This window comes from Alosa pseudoharengus, unplaced genomic scaffold, assembly GCF_046254945.1.
Source record: "Alosa pseudoharengus isolate Yale_2024_CS ecotype anadromous, Long Island Sound unplaced genomic scaffold, YU_APseudo_1.1 YU_APseudo_1.1_scf_1, whole genome shotgun sequence".
NCBI lineage: Eukaryota > Metazoa > Chordata > Actinopteri > Clupeiformes > Clupeidae > Alosa > Alosa pseudoharengus.
In genome coordinates, this window is record NW_027468564.1 from 38,924,396 (window position 1) to 38,945,064 (window position 20,669).

The 20,669-nt window shown below is 40.8% G+C and overlaps 1 protein-coding gene across 1 annotated transcript; it reads right to left on the reverse strand.

The window, feature by feature from the left end:
* Positions 1–9,229: 9,229 nt before the first annotated feature.
* LOC143138029 (polyunsaturated fatty acid lipoxygenase ALOX15B-like) lies at positions 9,230–20,440 on the reverse strand. The gene is made up of 14 exons (XM_076298467.1): positions 20,288–20,440; positions 19,014–19,215; positions 18,458–18,539; positions 17,874–17,996; positions 17,573–17,676; positions 17,310–17,479; positions 16,746–16,889; positions 15,570–15,776; positions 15,219–15,305; positions 14,745–14,914; positions 14,432–14,553; positions 13,988–14,088; positions 10,211–10,381; positions 9,230–9,820 (listed from the first exon to the last, which is right to left on the reverse strand). The coding sequence occupies exons 1-14, from the start codon at positions 20,438–20,440 to the stop codon at positions 9,641–9,643; spliced, it is 2,016 nt and encodes a 671-aa protein (XP_076154582.1). The 3' UTR covers positions 9,230–9,640.
* Positions 20,441–20,669: the final 229 nt, after the last annotated feature.

The following is a 20,669-nucleotide window of genomic DNA, read 5'->3' on the forward strand; positions in this document are numbered from 1 at the left end:
GTGTGTTATTGCTACTACCTGTACCCAGCACTCGGGTCTAGCAGAAACGCAGGTTCCGCACAGGAGGTAGGTATTATTCTGTCGTCCGAGGTCACGGTCAGCCTGGAGCAGAAGAAATAATGCTATACCTGCCCGGGAACAACTGACGTTGCTACACACCTGCTCTGAGGCAAGGCTAGTTCCAGCAACACATCGGCCCAATCCGCCCGATATTCCGGGGTCTGTAGTGGGCAGTGTTGCCACAGTTACCTTGAAAAAGTAATCTGATTACTGATTACTGATTACTCCTTTAAAAAGTAACTTAGTTACTTTACTGATTACTTGATTTTAAAAGTAACTAAGTTAGATTACAAGTTACTTTATTAGTTACTTTCAGCAGCTGCCGACAACACCCCCAACGCCTCAACATAAAAATGATAACCGGTTTTGCCAATACTCACTATACTGGAAGTGCATTTTAACAGCAATGTATAGCAGACATCCCAACCTAACCTACTTAGATACTGAAATTCAGATGTTTGTTCAATAATGTCTAAGTGCACCAAATAAGGAAGGCCTATTGATAGAAATTTTTTTTTTTTCATGTAGCCTTGGCAACTAGCCATCTTGTAGCCTATAGGCCTGAGTAATATGCAAATGAAATTACACTTGTTAAACTCACCTCAACAAGTCTTTTGCAATCATTTAACCCGCCGTGAGCAATGCTAAAGTTGCTGTTACAAACAGTGCAGTGTGCAAGATTATCATTATGTTTTAATCTTTTTAGACAATTGGGTACACTTTTGTGTAGTCTGATGTGAAATGGGTCTTAAATCTTCCTTTTTGAGGGGCACTGATGCTGCCATGACGCTTCTGTTCCTAGATACACTGACTGAACTGATTAATTATGTTTGGGAGAAAAGAGATATAAGCACTTACACTGAAAACGGATTGGTTGATTTGGCAAAACAGACCAGGATGCTCTCTGTCTTGGATGCGCTTCAGGCACAAACGCACCATTCCTCTCTCTCTTCCTCTCCGTTGTGTGCGCGTTAAGCTATGCACATGGTCTGGCTTGCGTGCTCTTGTTCGCTCTAGGTTCCGGGAGATTTTATGTAATTTGCGGGCGTCAGGAAAACTTCGGGAGACTTGGGATGTCTAGCTAGACAGCACTTTGTCGCCAGCACAGAATGTACAATGTACCTTAATGTTGTCATGTTTAGCTGACACAAACTCAAAGTAATGACTGATGAAATGTGCATCTCTCTCTCTCTCCCTCCATTGTTGTTTACGTTCGCTGCACGTGAATTGTCCTCATGCTGAAAACGTGAGCATATCCTACATGACATTAATCCCCAAGACAAGAAGAAAGCAAATAATATATCTTTTTAAGGAAAATGACAAAAATAGTAACGCACAGTAACTTAGATAAGTAACTTTAATCTGATTACTGGTTTGTAAATAGTAGCGCGTTAGATTACTCGTTACTGAAAAAAGTGGTAAAAATAGACTAACGCGTTACTAAGTATACTAAGTAACGCGTTACTGGCATCACTGGTAGTGGGGAAGTCGGAGTCTCGGTCGGGACTATCCGATTGGTCTCCATCACATCCTGGCTACATGAGGGAATAAATAAACATTTATCCAGTGCCCCTTTCTCTGATATATGGATCGCTTTTCCAAATGTTTGTAAAGGTATCGAGTAGGCAAAATAATCACATGACAGTGAACAAGAGACTAAAGGCCTAGGATGTCTTATTGCTGATTCTATGTACACCTCGTCTCGCTTCATAATTTGGATTCCAGGGATATTCCCCAAAATGCCTGCCAATTGTCCTCGTAGGGGTAACATTCCATAAACTAACTGACACAATGGCTTCACTTCCCGCAAATTCAACTCTTGAATAAAGTATTGCACCTGATCCAGTGACATTTCACGCATGCATTCAACACACACTTGCACCATGGTTTCAAAAGCATTGTTCAAATAGTCCATGTCACAAAACGAGCATGCAGACTCTTTGATCATTAGAATTTGTCCCCTATAAAGTCGTTGAGTGGGTCGGAGTCTCCCGATCCCCTGCTTCCAGATGTGGAAGTCCTAGGGTAACATTTACAGAACTCAGTTAGGTACAAACTCGTGAGGAAAGCAGCAGCGTAGCCTGGTATAAACCAGACGGCGTGACATACTTACAAAATTAAGATTATTACTCCATATATCACAGACTTCAGGACATTCAATCTATATATCCTACTTATCTCAGGATCAGTAAGTCTGTCCCATATGGCCTGTAGAGGCGTCATACAAACTAAATAGGTTAAGAGGACAACTGTAATTTGAATGCCATGACTGTAATTGGCCGCCAGGTGATATCTCTCCATTAACAACACTTGTCTTACTATTCCCATGCAGGTGACAACCCATCCTGTGATGGCCAGTATCAATTGAATTTGTTTAAGTTCATTATAGGTTCCTAATGGTGCATAAGGTTTAAACAATCCAACTCTATTCGGTAGTATAGCAAATATAATTGTCACCACTATGTCCTGTGACTGCTGTACTAAAATTATGGTTAAACGCATCATATTAATGATGATTATCAGAATGCCATATGGTGTCAAATCCATACTTTGCACAAGCATGTATCCGACCCAGATGATTGTAAATATCATGTAACTTACGTGAGTAGTGGTAGAATCCACCCCAGAAAAGGAAGCAATAGATGGAGTAGGTGAGGAGTTAGAACTAGCAGACGAGATATCCTGATAGTTCAACATATCTTGAGCCATGATTTCGTAGTTTGGTAGACTAAAAGTCGAAGTGAGTTTGGAAACTTCTTCTAGGCCTTAATGTATCTGTCTAACAGACACCCCACATCCCGCCTTTCTTTAAGCGGGCGGAGTTATCGATGTGCTTGACTACTCGTTGTCCAGACTGTATCTGAATTCTGTTCGGCCTGACAAGAGTTTGTAGCATTTTTAACTTCTGAGACTTATATCTGTGTTGCATATCCAAATAACAACCTCTTAATTTCATTAAAATCCCTAACATGAAAGCTATGCCCAAAACTAATGCTATAATCCACCAGGCTTCTAAGAACCATTTTATCCCTTTCCAGATGCTTGTAATGGCCCCAGTGAAATTGTCATATACGTTCTTCGCTCCTTCCGCTACAGCTTGTACTATAGTTTTAAAATCTTCCCCAACCTCTGTCCAATATTTCTCCCAAGTTAGATCTTTATCAGCTCGTTCACAAGTAATGTTAGAAAATGTTGGACTTTTTAACCATCCATAGTAGCCTAATGTATGGCCTTGCCTTTACACCATACAAACTTCTTCCAATTGAGTATTAAGTTCATTAACTTTGGATGGGGCATAATTGGAGGAAATATATATGACCCATGCAATCGTCTTGTGTTACCATCTAGTGTTCCCACATTATCATATCCTAATCTTTAATACTCGACGCCAATCTTTTTGCCCACACCGTCGGTACAGATTATGACACATGCTGGGCAAAGCATTTCGTACTCCAGGACCTCCTGGTGGTGTGTTTAGAATCCACCTGGATTGAACCTTATACCAAATTCTATAAAGATACTCCCAGGTTGGTTTAGCTTGCTGAAATGTATAATTCCCCACTGCTATAGCCACCCACATTTGTGTATCATTCCGCACTAGAACATACATCGGTGGTATCATAAAATGTTTATAAGTCCAAAACTTAGGATTTTGGCCCCCTCCTACGGAGACATGCAATGAAGTTCGGGTTCCTGCGAAGAAATGAGTTAATCCGTCATACGTAGGATCCTTATTATACAATTCTAAACTTCGCAGACTAGGTTGATAATATGTGGCGACATAGAGATATTTAGCCCAGTATGAATCTTCCTTTTTTAAACAAGGAATAATATAATCATGAGTTTGCTGTTTCGAGAATCCATATATGATATCCCTGTTCCATTTTATTTCACCAATTCTACCATTAACAGGCACATGTTGCGCATACAATTTCGCACTCTTCATGTCCATCAATGGTGTACAGTTATATACTCGAGCGTATTTTGCAGTTATTGTAATTGTGGCTCCCTCCCCGGATTCTTCTGCGCAAAGATCTGTAACCCACTCGCCCATTCCTCGATCGGTTTGAGTGAGCACAGTTTGTCCATGCAATTTGTCATATATCAGTTTTATCACACAACTTTCTATTTTACGAAAATCTTGAGCTATACGTTGGTTCTGTTCAAATTGTTGAGGGGAAGGTAAAGGACTCGACCATACGCAAACATCTATTAATTCACTAGCCTGCTTCTCATCAGACCAGTACATCATTTGTACTATCTCGACAGATAACCAATTCAATGTTTTATTTAATTCTTGGTCAAACTCCACGTTCTTTGTTTTACAGTCACCTTTACTAGGAAATGAATAATGCAAGGGATATCTAGCGTTGCTTACTTGAAATCCCCATCCAAAAAATCGCTTAGTGTTTAGTCGCACCTTCTCCTCGATACTCTGCACACGCTTATCCACATTCCTACACCTGTCGCTTCACCTCTAAGTTCTTCCCCGGAGTTGTATTTCTCAAAATTTCCCGTTGATTTATAAGAATTCCTACTTTACTCAAATCCCAACGTTCAATATACAAATTTTCCACCAGCATAGGAATACCCTCTTCTCTCATATTAGCTTTTGCCATCCAAGTAACCTTTCCGCCAGGATAAACGTATGTGTTATTATTTCGCCCTAGTTCAAAGCTACAGTTCCATTGTTTAATCAGTCGGGTCTCTAAGACATAGAGTACAAGTAAGTATGTGACATTCTCTTTTTTATGCCATACGCGGCCTTCTAACCATATTTGTTTCGTGTCCCTATCACAATGCAATTATGTCCGGTTCCTAGTGATGTAGTACTCGAGTCCGGTCTCGGACTCGAGTCCGGTCTCGAGACCAATTTCTGCTTTCTCGGTCTCGTCTCGGACTTGTTCCTTCAAAGACTCGGTCTTGACTCGGTCTCGGACCACAGTGGGAGGAGAAGGACTCGTAATTTCAGACCGAGTCCTCGAGACCAACGCATTTTTTATGTTCATATAAAAAAACAGACAACACATACAAACAATAATAATGAAATGCAATGTTGACCGGCATTATTTAAAAAAAATGACATCCCATGGTGCAATGCAAAGATACTGCCGTCAGAGCCGTTTATTTATCTCTATGGCTCTGCTGCCGGTGAGTGTCTGTAGGTCAGCATAGTCCATATTAAGACGTTAAGACTGCTCCTCTAAACAATTCCCAATCTAGCTTAGTCTGTAGGCCTAACTGTTGATTATTAACTGGGGTGATATTAAATTATGAATATTAAAACAGACATTTTTTTATGGTCTTGGTCTCGACTCGGTCTCGACTCCTAAAGGACTCGGTCTCGACTCGGACTTGCAACCTCAAAGACTCGGTCTTGACTCGGACTCGACTGTATTTGAAAACCAACAGACTCGGTCTCGACTCGGTCTCGACCCTTCAAAGACTCGGTCTTGACTCGGACTCGGCATAGGCGGTCTCGTCCCCATCACTACCGGTTCCGCCCCGTGCATAGCCTAGAAATCTAGACGCACCCTAGCGGCGGCAAATTAATTTGCTCAGCCTGTACGTCTAGTAGCAAACCATAGGGATTTCTATTGGCTTAACACCGTGGATGTTCTCCAATCACAGCGCTCTATTTCGTTAGAGAGTCTTAAGGCGGGCTTAACAGGATAACGACAGTCCTGTGATGGTGAACAACAAGGAAGGTGGCCATGGCGAACGAAGAGCGGTTGTTTGAATCGGCGTTGGCGTCAACTTTGGAGGAGTTGGACTTGTGCTTTTCTTTGAAAGTTGAGCAACACAATGCACTTAAGTCATTCCTTTCGAAGAAGGATGTATTTGCCGTTTTGCCTACCGGATACGGATATGGTCGTAGCGCTGGCCTATTGCATGCCTAGACAGTTTGAAAGACAATTCTCTGCCCGCCCCTTGGATTAAGCGAGGTGAATGATTCGATGCCAGACTATACATTTCAATGATATAGGATGGCCCGCCAGGCTACCCCGTGCATCCATATAACTCCATTATCATACGTTCATAAGTCGCACATGGTATCTCATGTAAGTTGGATTCTGATCTATATTGCCATAGAACAGAGGTAAGTTGGGAGGATATATTTTGACCAAATGATTCCCTTTCCAGCTGAGTCTCATTACAATCAGCGAACACACTTTGACTAGCCCAATAAGATGGCAAATGAGCCATTCTGGTGTGTAAATTCACAGCGATGACACTTACAAGGATATACTTTTCTTTCATTAAAGTTATTCCTATAAAGTATAATAATATTAGGATTGATATGAACAAAATTATACTCAAAGTTCCTTCGGCCCCGCGCTTCAATTTCATGATGGATGTTGTTGAAGGATTTATTTCATACGATCAGGATTTCTGTAAGGACCAATAAAAGGATAATGAAGATTTATAATTTTCCAAGATTAGTGTATTACAACTAAGTATCATTGTCTTTATTTCAGTTTGTTACAATATAGTAGCCTAGTTAATGGCATCCTAAGTGACTTCCCCCCTTCTGTTCAACCTCGCATTTAGTTCCCACCTACTACTGCAACTCATCCGTGAGAAAATAACCATTTTTGGCAACCATGTTTTCTTCAACTCTCGTCTTGACATGTATAATGGCATTCTTTCACACTTTTATTGTCCCTATCAGCATTCAATCAAGATCGGTCAAGCGCGACAACCATATGTTCCAATTCTGCGCTAACAAGCTGTTGGTCTATTTGTTGTTCCCTTCCAGCCTCTGAGTTTTTCCAGAAACAACTGTCACCCTTAATTGCTATTCTTTTGCACATCGTAAAACGTCCCCGGGGGTCATTTAGTGGGTTAGGTTGGTTTAAACGAAGTGTGAACTCGTATGCTATTCCTTTCCCGCTCTATTTTAACAGAGTTGACTTGTTTAATTTAAACTAACGCGTATACATTGTATTTATTCTATTTGTATGGTAATTTGAGATGATTTCCTTTAGTTGTCCTGATATCTTTATTGGGTGGATGTTTTTCTAATGATCTGCCGTAATCTACCCAGCGGGGTCCAACACTTTCTTCGGACGGCTGCTCGCTCATTACTTCTTGCATCTCTGCTTGTTTAAGACCCTCACTTACAGTAAAGTATATGCTAAGCCCTGATCTTCCATGTATACTGCATGCAATGTACATAATAATGGTTGTCCATTTCCACCAGCCGGACCTTCATGTTTACCGACATTTGGGAGATGGGCTGGCAACAGTCCATCCCAGAGATTCGGGGTCACAACTCTTGTTACACCAGCAACATTTCGTCTTATAGTTTCGGGTGCACAAATTAATATAGCGGTCTTTTGATATTGTCGCAAGCAGTCATCGCCCCACATGGATAATTCTGTTAGGTAATATCTGTGTCGGTTATTGTTATCTCTATCTCCAGCCTCCTTCGGTACATCTCCAATTAAATGCCATCTGTTTTGCGTTTAACATTCCTACGGCAATTCCCTGCCAATTCGTAGGCAACCAGTCCAGTTCTCTTTCTACAACATCTCTCCCTATTAGATTTCCCTCCATAATCTGTTTTGTCCCGAATATGGCTTGGGCTACAGTTTCATCTTTAACTTTTACTCGCAATAATGCCGGTTGCTGCTGCTCACCAGGCCATGGTAACTGTGCCTCCTGGCTCACACGTATGCCTGGAAAATGCCCCTGAATTTGCTCTATATATTGACTACACATTGATAAATCGGGTCTTAGATCCCCCGTATGCGCTGGATACTGCACAGAAGGTTTAACAAGCCAATACGCCTTTCGTATTAGATATCCATCACAACTTGTTACATTTGTTATAAGCCCCTGGCTATTCTTATCAGCGCAATTAACACACGTATTAAGACTCACACCATCCCATTGACACTCACAGATTAAATCTCCACTCTCGGTTTGCGTACTCTTCTCTATTATTATCAAGGAGATGCCCGTGTTTTCCTACAAAGTTTACAAAATAGGCTATTGCATCTAAGGCTTGACAAGGCCCTGCTTCACGTATATCCCCAAAATATGTAACATTCCCTGGCACACTCCTCGGTTGATCAGCCCCAATCCCAGACCAGGTTACATTACATACGAAACTATGACAACTTACGCAGTTCCCTGCTTGCCATTTCTGATGCCTAAGGAGACTACCATAAGTTTGCAGGCAATGCATTTTAGCTCGATCCAGGGCTTCATATGAGGTAGACAAGATACAATCTTGTGTCCCTCTACGAATGCGACAATAGCCTTTAATAGCAACAACACTCCACCACTTATCACTCATTTTGCTGGGGTTATTTGAGTTGTGTGTACTACTCCCTTTCGCTGTAGTCTCGCCGTATTATTACCCAAAATCTCGACCACGGTATCCTTCGTCAAGGTCTTAGGGACAACCAGCTTCCCTTTGACGGGTTGGTTTTCACGATTATGGACCCAAACAGTGTCACCAACCTGCAACGAGTTAAGACCGGAATTATCGGGTTGCTCATCCAATAATGAAGTATCTAATGCAGGTCGTAAACTCCTTCCTAACAACTGTTGGGCGTGAGGAATTTTACCTATAGTATCATTCAGGAAAACATGCATATCTATCATGTTCTCATCCCATACACGATTATTTGTATTTGACGCAATGAATCTTTTACATAAACCCACAGCTCTCTCAGCTATTCCATTGGATTGAGGTCTATAAGGGACACTATATATATTCCTTATGCCATGCTGTTGACACACTTCTTCTACTATTTTATTTTTAAAATGTGTAGCATTATCAGACCGTAATACCCGCGGTATTCCTAGTTTTGAGAATGTGTCATCCATGGCTTTACGGATCTGGGTATCTTTCTCTCGTTCAAAAAGAATGTGTGCTGTTGTGGAGTACACGCAGACCAAGCGGAAGAGATGCCGTCTGAGAAGAGCACTGGACATGCAGCTTATCATGGTGTGTTCATTGGGAAATTTGGCTTTGTGTAAACCACATAGGAAGTTGTGCAATAAACTGCCCTCTTGACTTACAGCAGTGAGAGTGTGTGGAGTCTCCTCCTATTCTTGTGTGTGTTTATTTTCTTTCCTTTGAAAGAAACCTGTCGTGCAAAGTACTTATTTACAGTTTACAGTATACATCGGAATCTCAGTATAATCTCTCCACACATATTAGTAATCCTTCTCACGGATAATAAAGAATGTCCACTCTCAGGTTAGCACACACACACACACCTTTACTTGACCAACTTCAACGGTGTACATTACACACACACCACTTGCATCACTTTACACAATCCTTACGCAGTGACTTGTATCAACACAAGCAGCACAAAGACAAATCATAGTCACTCTAGGACATCTTCCCAAAATTCTTCACAATATTCATGTGTAACCACATTATATGATAAGGCATATTATGCATACAAGCTTTTCATTTTGAAAGGCATTGAACGGCTTTATCCATGACCTCACTTTCAGTTATATTTACTTTGGTCTTCAGTTATATGTACTTATGATTTGGTATTCACTTACTATGTATTGATAAGGCTATTACAGTTATAAAAAATACATCTTTTTAAATGGCAACACTATTTTCCACATTTCGGGGGCTCAGATAGGTGTACGGAAACTCCAGCTTCTTGTTCCGCTCCTCAATAAGATCAGAGAGCTCTCTCAGATCCTTCTGAAAATCTGCAATGATCTTGCAAGGGACTTCTTCATCAAACAGATCTTCTGGGAAACTTCCCAATATGTGCTGGAATGTTTAGAGTGTGGTGTAAAACAAAAAAAAAGTTACTAATAAAAAAGTTGATAATGACATGTATGACATAAAAAGCAACAGACATAAAAATGTAGGCAATAGTTAATATTATATCAGTCCCAGCAGCAACACTATATGGCACTAAGGCAACAGTTTGCAAAATGTCTGACATGAATAAAGATTTTCTCGGAACATAATTAACATAGTTTGTTTTTGTTATCATGTAACAATAAGACAATGGAAACCACCGTCAAGCAGTATAATAAAATGGAACACACAAGAAAGATATTCAGAATTTTAAAAAGATGGATTTTTTTCACTTTTGTTAAATTGAATTTGCAGTTTCAGTGAAAACATGCAGTTTGATTATGAACAGAAACTCACCTGATCTGAAAATGTTTTGCTCAGCAGGCTCAGGACAGCCATGGCATTCACTGTCGTACCTATATCAGGTAAAGTCTCCAGAATGGTGTCCATTGTGGTCTGGCCTTTCTCCTTGGGAGGGGGCTTTCTGAGGGCAGTGGGGTAGTTGGGCATCCAGCCGCCAAAGTCAAACTGCATGGGGCAATTGGACGCAAGAGTGTTTAGACACGAGTTAAAAAAAGAAAAATGGAATGTGGACGTTGTTAAATTACCTGTCCGCCAAAGTCCAAATGAGGCGTACATGTCACATTTGGGTCAGATATTTAAAACAAGGAAGTCCAGTGCACCACTATCCTAAGTTATAACATGGACAGTGTGTATGGCCTGTGTTTATGGTAGGGAGGTTTTCCTTTGCCCATTGGGGTCTCTGAGCTCATGTGTTATGGACTAAGGTGTTGATCATCTTTGCATAATGTTGATTCATAAAATAACATTGCTTGGTTTGGAGAGTGGTCAGGAAGCATAAAGGGAGGTTTTCCATTTCAGCAGTAAGCCCCTAGAGGCCGTAGGTTACACTGACTTTAGAAAAGGTTACTGTAGTAGCGTTGTTAGTCACGACACGCAAGCAGAGTGCCTAAAACCCCCCTTAGCTGTTCTAATTAATATATTATATTCTAATAAAGCTGTTCTTGAATTTCCCCTTGGGGATCAAAAAAGTATCTATCTATCTATCTAATGAAAATGAAGGCACAGTTTTTATAGCCATACATGCGTGTTCACTTTTGGCTCCTTGGCTATCAATTTGGTAACGATAACGGGCTATTTGACGTCTTTAGAACACTAAACATGTCAAATGTTGAGTTAGTCTACATTATTTGACGTTAATCACTCCTAAAGTTAACTGATGGCTAAATAACCAAAAATTGTTTGCACCTTCAAATGGACGGTGACGTAGGTCTGTGACGCGAGTTTGTGTGAAAGAATAGAACAAAATTCGGTCATGGTGTATGTTGGTGCTGGATTTTACAACGGCATCAAACGCGATTCAGCCAATCATAATCAAGGACCGGAACAATCCATTTTAGAATTTCCATTGTGGCCTCTGAGCTTATGTGTAGAGCATCTTCGCATAATGTTGATTCATAAATGTCACAATCCTGCCCTGGATCTCTAGATCCACGTTCATGTTTCTTGTGTAACATGTGTACTGCATTATGTTCCTGCCCTGTATTGATGTCTTTGGATTTTGTCATGTCTCCTGCTCCTTGTCACTTCCTGTGTCCTGTAGGCTTCTATGAGGTTCTCATCTGTCTTTTTGTCTATCCTCCCTTCCTTCCCTCCTTCTCTAACTCTAACAGGAAATCAAACAGGTGTCTCTGATTGCTGGCAAGTGTTGCCCATAGACAGTAAACGTGTTGCCCCCCGCAATATGGCGGCCGCGTTTACGTATGCCACCTAATAGAACTCGAGCCCAATGCGCTATCTAGCTTTCTAATATCTATGGTTGAGATGTCCTGCTCACTCACGCATCACTTTTAAGAGATATCAATTACTGATGATACGGCGCAGCACCTCTTAGGCTAGCATAAACAGACACGCAAATTGCAGAGAATATGAGCTTATACAAAAGCCTAAAAATGTACATAGACTATTCCTACTTATTGACCCTGATAATGAGATAATGTTTGATAGTTCTGGAGACATGGATGAATAGTTATTATACAATGTGGAGGTATTTAAGGATTAAGTCCCGCCCTCCATACAAATGAATGGCGGAGGCTACGCTAGTAAATCCAGCCATTACATAGTCAACACCATATTGAACAATGGGGCTAGGATCCAGCGCCAGTCGGCTCTGACGATGCGGCAAGTTCCAAAGCTGGAAATGACGCATGGACCAACGTTGATTTTTATTGGATGTTCTGTGAAAAGAGAATCGTCCTCCAGTTCACAGGGTGGCAATAATGCACATACCTTGCTTGCCACCTAACAAGAAGAAGAAAAAGTTGCTTGGGAATAGGCCTGTCACGATAACAAATTTTACTGGACGATAAATTGTCTCAGAAATTATTGCGATAAGCGATAATATTGTCGTTCTGAGAATTTTCCTCGGGAAGAGGAAGACGGCCCACTTGTTGTGTTTTTTTTTCCCCAACTGGGAAAACTGCAGTGGATGATTGTGTTTTAGATGCATATGCATGTTTGTTGTGTTGCCGCTTTTAATTGCGACTGTTTTCCAACAAATGTGACGCACACGTTCAGTGGTTCACCACGGGCATTCGGTTTAAATCCGAAATGCTCCCACACTGCAGCTGTCGCGTTAGGCTTAGAAACCAATTCCATCTTTTTTGTCTCGAACTCGCAACTAGCTTTCTCTCTGCCTAGTGCCTACCGGATACTTCTCACGCGGCTCTTTAGCTGCACTCTGTGGTAGGCTACGCCAGTAGTCCCGCCTCCCCACACACCATGCGACTGATAAGTGACTGACATGAGGGTTCACTCATCGTTACTCTAAGGACCCGAGAGAGAGAGGGAGAGAGAGAGACGAGGAACACAAACAAGCATGCAAATGGCATTTATCGCGGCCAGAAAAATGATCGAGCTAATTTTAATTATCATGCGATTAATTGATTTATTGAATATCGCGACAGGCCTACTTGGGAACGCTTGGAGTCCGAGTGGAGTCGCCCGTTTGGCTGTAGCCAAAGTCCTTTTAGGCAAGTCCCTCCTCTCGGCGGCCATATTGCAACACTTTTTGGGCACTTATTGGGCATCTATTTCGGCAGAAATGCACTTGCGCAAGGCTTCACGACACTAATCTCGCTCAGCGGCATGATCACAACATATGATTGGCACGATGTCTTCACAACACACCACATTATTGGCTCAATGTATTCATAACACAGCACGTGATTGGCTCAATGTATTCACATGACGACGTTTTGCCGCAGAAAGGGTGTGATATGTGTAGACAACTGCGTTACAAACTAACCCCATGCATTTCTATGGAGGATTTTTTGAGTGCTGTGTCTCCTCATTAGAAAGTCTCTGCTGTAGCCGCCGGATAGGTACCCACCCACCAACATGTACGGGCATGAGAGCAAGTGCTCAACACAGACTTTTGTGCACGGAGCTGGTTCCAAATGTTCCATGCGGCGCCATACTTGAAAATGGCGTATGCTAACATGCCAAAGCTAATCTGCACACTCTTGACAATGCCTGCATGCATCCCTAATTATTGCCTTCATTGCTTTCCACCTGTGCCTTGTTAGTCTTGTTAAGTCTTGTGTGCTTTGCTGGATTATTTCGTCTCTTGTCAGGTTCGTGCCATGTTCTTGTCTATTGTCAGTCTAAGAGTTTGTATTCTCGTTAAGTTTTCTGTAAAGTTTATGTGTGAAAGAAGACACCTTAAAATCTAGTTTAATACCACTTTGGTTCCACTGAATCTGCGTTTGGGTCCAATCTGCTATCCTGGCCTACTGGCCCTGACAATAAAAGACAACAAGGCAATGGTCTGCTCTATCTCAAGTCAATGGGGGCTTTCTGAATGCAATAGATTAACTAGGCATCCAACTGCTAGTGTTTAACTGAAAAGGGTCGGCCTGGGTTTGATTCTGGGCATCCAACTGCTAGTGTTAAACTGAAAAGGGTCGGCCTGGGTTTGATTCTGAACACACTGATGAGAGCCCATGGCGCTTTTGGATAAAAGTGTCTACTAAATCTCAGTTCACTTTAAAAGGGGCGATCATTTTAGAATCTGAACCAAATAGATACACAGACCCTTTTTTAAAAGTTTACCTGTCCATTGTTGACAGCAGCATGTTGAGCGGATGCAGTGAAGATCACCATGGTAACAAACTTGATGAGATCGCTCACTGTCTGAAAAGACTCAGGTACGCCTGTGGAGGAATAAGACATCGACATGTAAATAAAAAATCTGCACAAAACACAAAACAACTCCATCAGCATAAAAGTGCATTCACATCTGTGAAACATCAGATGACGACAAAATGAACTGAACACCATGCAGTCATGACAGCACAAGGAATTTTAGCGACCATTGATCCGTGTGTGTTCTGACATTCTAAATTCCTCATGAAATACCATGAAATTCCCCAGATTTTCCCATGAAAGTGTTGGGTGACATTTACTAAAATATATTTGAAAATATATTTTAGAGTTTGGTCTTTTTTATTGGTAATTATTTTTTTTATTCCTAAAAGACAGTATTACTGCACACACCTGTGCTGCTCCTTTCCAGGAATCCATTGGTGAAGATCTCTCTGATCCAGCTCTGCAGTTCTGTGTCCTTCTGCACATGCTCATCAGATGTGTAGTAATGTTGCAAGACTCCTTTTACATACCTGCAAATGACCACATGATTCAGTGTCTTATATAGTTGTCTGTATACATGAAGTCATTGTGAAAGTGAACAGTGAAATCATATTTAAATAGTTTGACTCTTTTTTAAACACACACACACACACACACACAAATAAAGGGGGGGGGGGGGGTACAATTGGCAACCCTACTCTGACTCAAACGGTAAGCATACTTGTTGATGATGTTCCACAGTTGTGTGCCATCATCTCTGTAGTAGTAGTTGGGGACGTCCTCCAGGCCTCTCTCAGAGATGTTCTCAGGCAGACAGAGGGAGCTGTAGGTCAGGGAGGAGGTTCCACGCTTCAGCAACTCAGGCAATGACTTTCCGCCAATGCCGGCATTCTAGGATTATACATAATGAATTCATAAGGATAAAGTAAAAAATACTGCAGTTTACCTAACATCATGATCAAATATTAGATGAAACTAAAATGATCCTTGTATACAAATATACTTGTATAGTTTATCTCTATTGCTGCTGTCCTTGTGTTTTTTGTTTTGTTTTTTCGATGCATTGTTGAAATATTTTTTAAAGTTTTTTTTTCTGAAAATGAATGAATTTGGACATACAAGGTTTCCACCCGACAGCAGGGATCATATCAACATCTGTTTTTTACGGTTTCATTATGTAAAGCTGTATGAGTACCAAGGTAATGGCGCCATCGTCGGAAATCAAGCGACTTCTTGCCAGGATGTTGATGTGGAGTGTGTAGCGGGTGTGGGGAATGAGGAGCTACAAGGAAAACAGTAAAAACAGTAAAGAGAAAGTTCAGCATGTGGTATACAGACAGTTCCTAAAGGCAAATTAAAATAATAATATACTTGGAACTAATTAGATAGATAGATTCAGAGAGTACTAACAGCATTTCCAAATTCAAATGATCAGCCCATGTGATGCTCTATTTTTCTAATCATTCTTGGATATTTTTTGTTCTTCTTTTGGTAATAGGCCTCACACCAGCTAATGCATGTGAGATTACACCTGCAGATTCAATACCTTGAAAAGAGGGTGCGGGGATGGGAGGTTCCGCAATGTTGCCATGGCAAACACCTCAGACAGAAAGTGAGTTCTCAGCAGGTGAGAGTCAAGCTCTTGCATGCTGAACTCTGCTGCCCGCACAAAGATCTTAGCCAGCAGCCAGTCATGCTTGGGGTCAGTGGGCAGGAAGATGGGGGTTTGATGGGGTCCAGCCATTTGCCCTAACTGTGGAGAAATGACAAATCCATGAAACTAGAACAGTGTGACGTTTATACTAGAGCTGTCAAAATAACTGATTAATTTTGATTAATTAATTTGAGAAAAAATAACTGATTAAAAAAAATAGCGCAGATTAATCGATTCCGTATGACCTTTGACCCAAAGCCATTCTAGTCAGTAACCATTACCCTGTAAAATGAAGGAGAGAGAAGAAAATGTGCTGCCCTAGATCATAGATTGGAACATTTGCTTTTAAAAAACGGTCTGATGGTGTTGATAAAAATAAAGTCCTCTGCAATGTCTGCAGCAAGGAATTTGCATATCACCAGAGTTTGTCAACTCTAAAGTCGCACATCAATGCAAAGAAATAGTGTTGACATTGAGGGGAGTGTTAATTTATTTTCATTGTGTCCTCAGGTGTGGCCTGAAATGCCTTGTATGTGAAAAAAAACGTCTTCTATGATATTAGGTCATATCATAGATTATTATGAACATTATTTGAACAGTGAAAATAATAATAAAAGAGTTTTTGAACTTTAATGTCACTAATGCTGATTATTCAATGATTCATTTGAATTTAAATATTTAAAATACTTTCACAGCAAAAATGATATATGTGATTAATTTAGATTAATTAATCACAGAGTATGTAATTAATTTGATTACAATTTGTAATCGATTGACAGCCCTAGTTCATACACAGTGCAAACAAACTGTTTTAAACTCTAAAAGATTAGATGTTTTTTTGGTCTTGCCTATTTCTCCTAAACATACTTGAGGTCAATTTCTCCTAAACAATTGAGCTCAGCTAGGCTTTGACTGTAACATGAATTAAAATGAATAACAATTTAATTCAGTGTCCACCTCTATTTCTCGTGCATGTATGCATTCCTCCATTTTGTTCACTAGAAAAACATTTTGAAATACTACATTTTCTTTTTATTTTGCTACATTTCAAAAGTGTAATGTGTTTACCTGTATGGCGAGGGGCAGCATCAGACCCTGAGGGTTGCAGTAGAGCAGGACCAGGGGAGCGGTGTGATACTGCTGCCTGCCAGCAACTACATTTCCCACAAGCCCATCCAACATCTTGTAGTCACACAGGAAGATGTTCCCTTTCTGAGTGGTTTAGTGTAGTGGAGGGCAAACAATACATAGTCAGTAAATATAGAAAAAGAGTTTAGCATCAGACATAACATGAACTAGCTTCACACGGATGAAAAAACAACATATTTGTGTTGGTCTCTTTTTTCTACAAACATTCATGATTGAAGCTACACTTAAATCAGTCCAGTCAAAGGGGCCGTTGTTGGCCATGCTACCTTTCCAGCAACTTGGATTAATCATTGGATTATTGGATTCATGCTTTTTATGCTTATGCTTTTATGCTTAAAAAAAGAGAAATATTTCTTATCAAAAAGCCTTTTAGCAAATTAAATGTAATTAGATATTTTCAGTTTATTTGCATAATGCTATATACTGTGCTCAAATCTACTGATTTTTTCCCCAAGCTAGACTGTTGACCAATGCGTTGCCTACCGCTATCTCTGCCTTCAAGGTGGTTTCTCCTAGAAGGCCTTTGACCATCTCCTCTGTGACGAGGAAGTTCTCGGGCACCTTTGAGCAGTGCTGGATCAGCATGGGGTTTAGGCCATTCAGGAACTGGTAGCCAAAGAACTCGTCCTTGTCCCAGTGGTCCTCAACGTATTCTGCAAAGCATTCCATGTAAGAACATTTGCAACAGATACAGCCAGTGCTATGTTCTCATTATGCAATTATGCACATCCAAGTACGATGATTACCAATGGTTTTGTTTGTGATGCCACTATGGATCATGTGCAGCTGGTCGATGCTTTCCCAGGATTCTCTGTTGTCAGCTAATCCATTGAGCTTCAGATAAATTAACCTACACACACACACACACACACACACACACACACACACACACAAACACACAATAATGATCTATAATTATAATTGTGAGCGTCTTTGAGGTAATATAAAATATATATTATTACTAATGTAGAAGGAGGCAGCACACCCATCCACAATCAGAATGTAAGAAAAAGATGGGTTAACAAAACACAACACTTAGACACTTACTGTGTTCTTGCCGTGTAGGAGAACTCTGTCTCCTTCGAGAAAGAGAATTGGAGTTCCTCTGGCAGAAGCATGGCAGATTCGTAATTGATAATCCGGGGCAGGTTCTCAGCATACACACTCCACCTGTAAAAGGAATATACAGGAGAAATGCAAAGGGTGCTTTAAAGGAACCTGTAAGATTGTGGCCAAAACTGGTACTGCAATCACTTTCAAATTACTCTAGAACGGTGTATCCCCTCCCCATCCCCCCTGACTCGAGGTTGCTAACCTGGATGCCGAAACACTATTGACTTAGTGTGATTAGTAGATAGGTGGAGGGTGGCGCATCAGGCCAAAACACAACATCAGTTGAGGGCTGCAACTTTTTAAATGACAATATCCTGGCCGGACTACTGTTGTCAGTGATATAAGTATTTGAAATGAACATGATTTCTTAATGTCTAATGTCATATCAGGGCCATTTTATGATTAATTGAAATACATTTCCTACATACGGTTCCTTTAACTTAACACCACACAGACACTTAACACCACACAGACACTTAATGTCACACACAGTTAGTTTTGGTGTGTTGCCCACATACCTAATTAACTTCTGTCGTCCTTCTAGCTGACTCGTCCTTGTCTTTTGGGCAACTGGGTTGGTGTCCTGGAACACAAGCGAAGCTGAAATAGAAATGTAATCTCAGTATACATGTCAATATTAACTGACGGACTGCTTTGTCCAAATTTTGAATGAATGAAGGTGTTACATGTGTGTGAATGACATGGACTAGAGCCAGAAAGAGTAAGGACTCACTATTGTGCTTTTCCCCCCTTCTTTTTGTTTTTATACAGAAGTCTGTTTTCTTCCAAACAATACACCAACGTGTGTAACACACAAAATGTGTGTCTGTGTGTGTGTGTGTGTGTGTGTGTGTACCCCTGAATCTGTAAACTCATGATAGATAGATAGAACTGCTTTAATCTACTGGATTATTCAGAAGATTTGATTCCTAATGTAACTTGACTAGTAAAGTGGAATCAAATAAAGTATATAAAATGTGTTTACACAGAACATTTCCAAGATTTCACCACTGAACTTTCAGGTGCACCAGTAATATGTGAATTGAGGCCATGCCCTGAAACAGGAGTGCCTACCTTTGGCAGGTCTTAACACAACAGTCTCACCGCTGCCAAGCCAGCGGTAACAAGGAAACAAAATGGCATCCCCCTCAGGCGTCTTCACAGTGATCTTATCACAAAACCATTGGTTGTCAAGGCCCAAAAATGCCTGGGTGCGGAGCTTTAAATAGATGAGTTCGCCTAGGGACGCTTCACACTCCAACGTAAATGTCCGCTCCTGTATAAACATATGGAGATGGAGTTTTGAAGTAAATATATTAAGTTTGATTTATGAGTTTGCTTGCAAAAACACATACACAGATACAGATAAACAATAAACCATGGATTTTTTGATTAGGCAGAATTAATCTAATCAAAACTAGATGTACCGCAGAGCGGTACAAAATATGACCGCCGCCCAGTCCAGCACATTTTTTCCACAAAAATAAATCACGCTGAAAGGCCTATATGGTTCTAACTGTCTCACTAAATTGCATTATCCACACTCAATTCTCACTGATATCTGCTAGACCAGTGTTTCTCAAAGTGTGGTCCGGGGACCACTGGTGGTCCGCAAGCTATCCCAAGTGGTCCGCGAGCAGACGTGGTAAAAAACAATATAGATGAGTTGTTTGCAATATTGAACCAACTTCCAAACAGTTCTGCAACACTGCCTATGTAAGCTATGCCAATTTAAATCATATGAATCCTCTAAAACAATAAGCAAGGTGCAAAGACAATTAGCAAGGTGGTTCAGTGAGTAGGCCTATTGTGTCTATCAGCTAGGTGGTCCATGAGGTTTTTTTTACTGGTTAAGTGGTCCTTGGTCTGAAAAAGTTTGAGAAACACTGTGCTAGACAACAAGTACCAAAACATGATTAGTTCATAGATCGATCAAAACGAAAAACGATGGTTCCATGCTATCCATGTGGGGTTACATGCCCACCAAGTTTCGTGTACCCCGGTCTTTCAGTGTCCCGGGAATCATTGACGGAAATTTGGGCATGTGAAAAAGAAAAAAAACAAAAACAAAAAAAAACATTCTGACTAAACCTATATGACCTATATGCGGCGGTCATAATAACTTCACATTGGTTGATATTGCTTGAAATTCACAATTTAAAAAAATTAATTTCAGAAAATTAATTTATTTCATTCTCTCAAAATGAACAAACAAAATCTGTGCTACCCAGTTAGTTGTTGCGGCTAACAGCTAGCATCCAGATAGCTACAGTGTGACACTATATGGGGACATCTTTAAAATCATGCCTCTGGATTTTCTGTTTTTCTGTTGCTTTAAATGCACTTACCGATCCATTGCAAAAGTCATGAGAGAAAAAGCGTTTGTGTAGATTCTCCTCCTGGCTCTCAGCATCAGCACCACGCAGCTGGATGTAAACGTAGCTTGTGGTGCCAGAAAAGAGGCGGGTTCCTGTGTGTGTCGTCACTGTGTAGCTCGCCATGGCTATTCTGCAAAGGAGTGGACACAGATTAGCCTACTTAGAGAAAATACAGATGTGATGGAAACACCAAACAGAACCCCACATTAAAGTCCAAAGAGAATTATAGAGAGAGAGAGAGAGAGAGAGAGAGAGAGTGAGTATTTATGTTTGTGTGTGTGTGTTGGTGTGAGTCTCTATTCTCATTCTTTCACAATGTTGCTGTTGTAAGATGCATGATGATCTTTGTTGC

Coding starts and splice junctions, on each gene's coding strand:
- LOC143138029 (XM_076298467.1), bottom strand. CDS start 20,440: ATGGCGAGCTACACAGTGACGACACACACAGGAACCCGCCTCTTTTCT. Junction 17,997..18,457: donor GGACGACAGAAGTTAATTAG/GTATGTGGGCAA, acceptor TTCCTTTTACAG/GTGGAGTGTGTATGCTGAGA. Junction 14,554..14,744: donor CTGTGGAACATCATCAACAA/GTATGCTTACCG, acceptor GGTCATTTGCAG/GTATGTAAAAGGAGTCTTGC.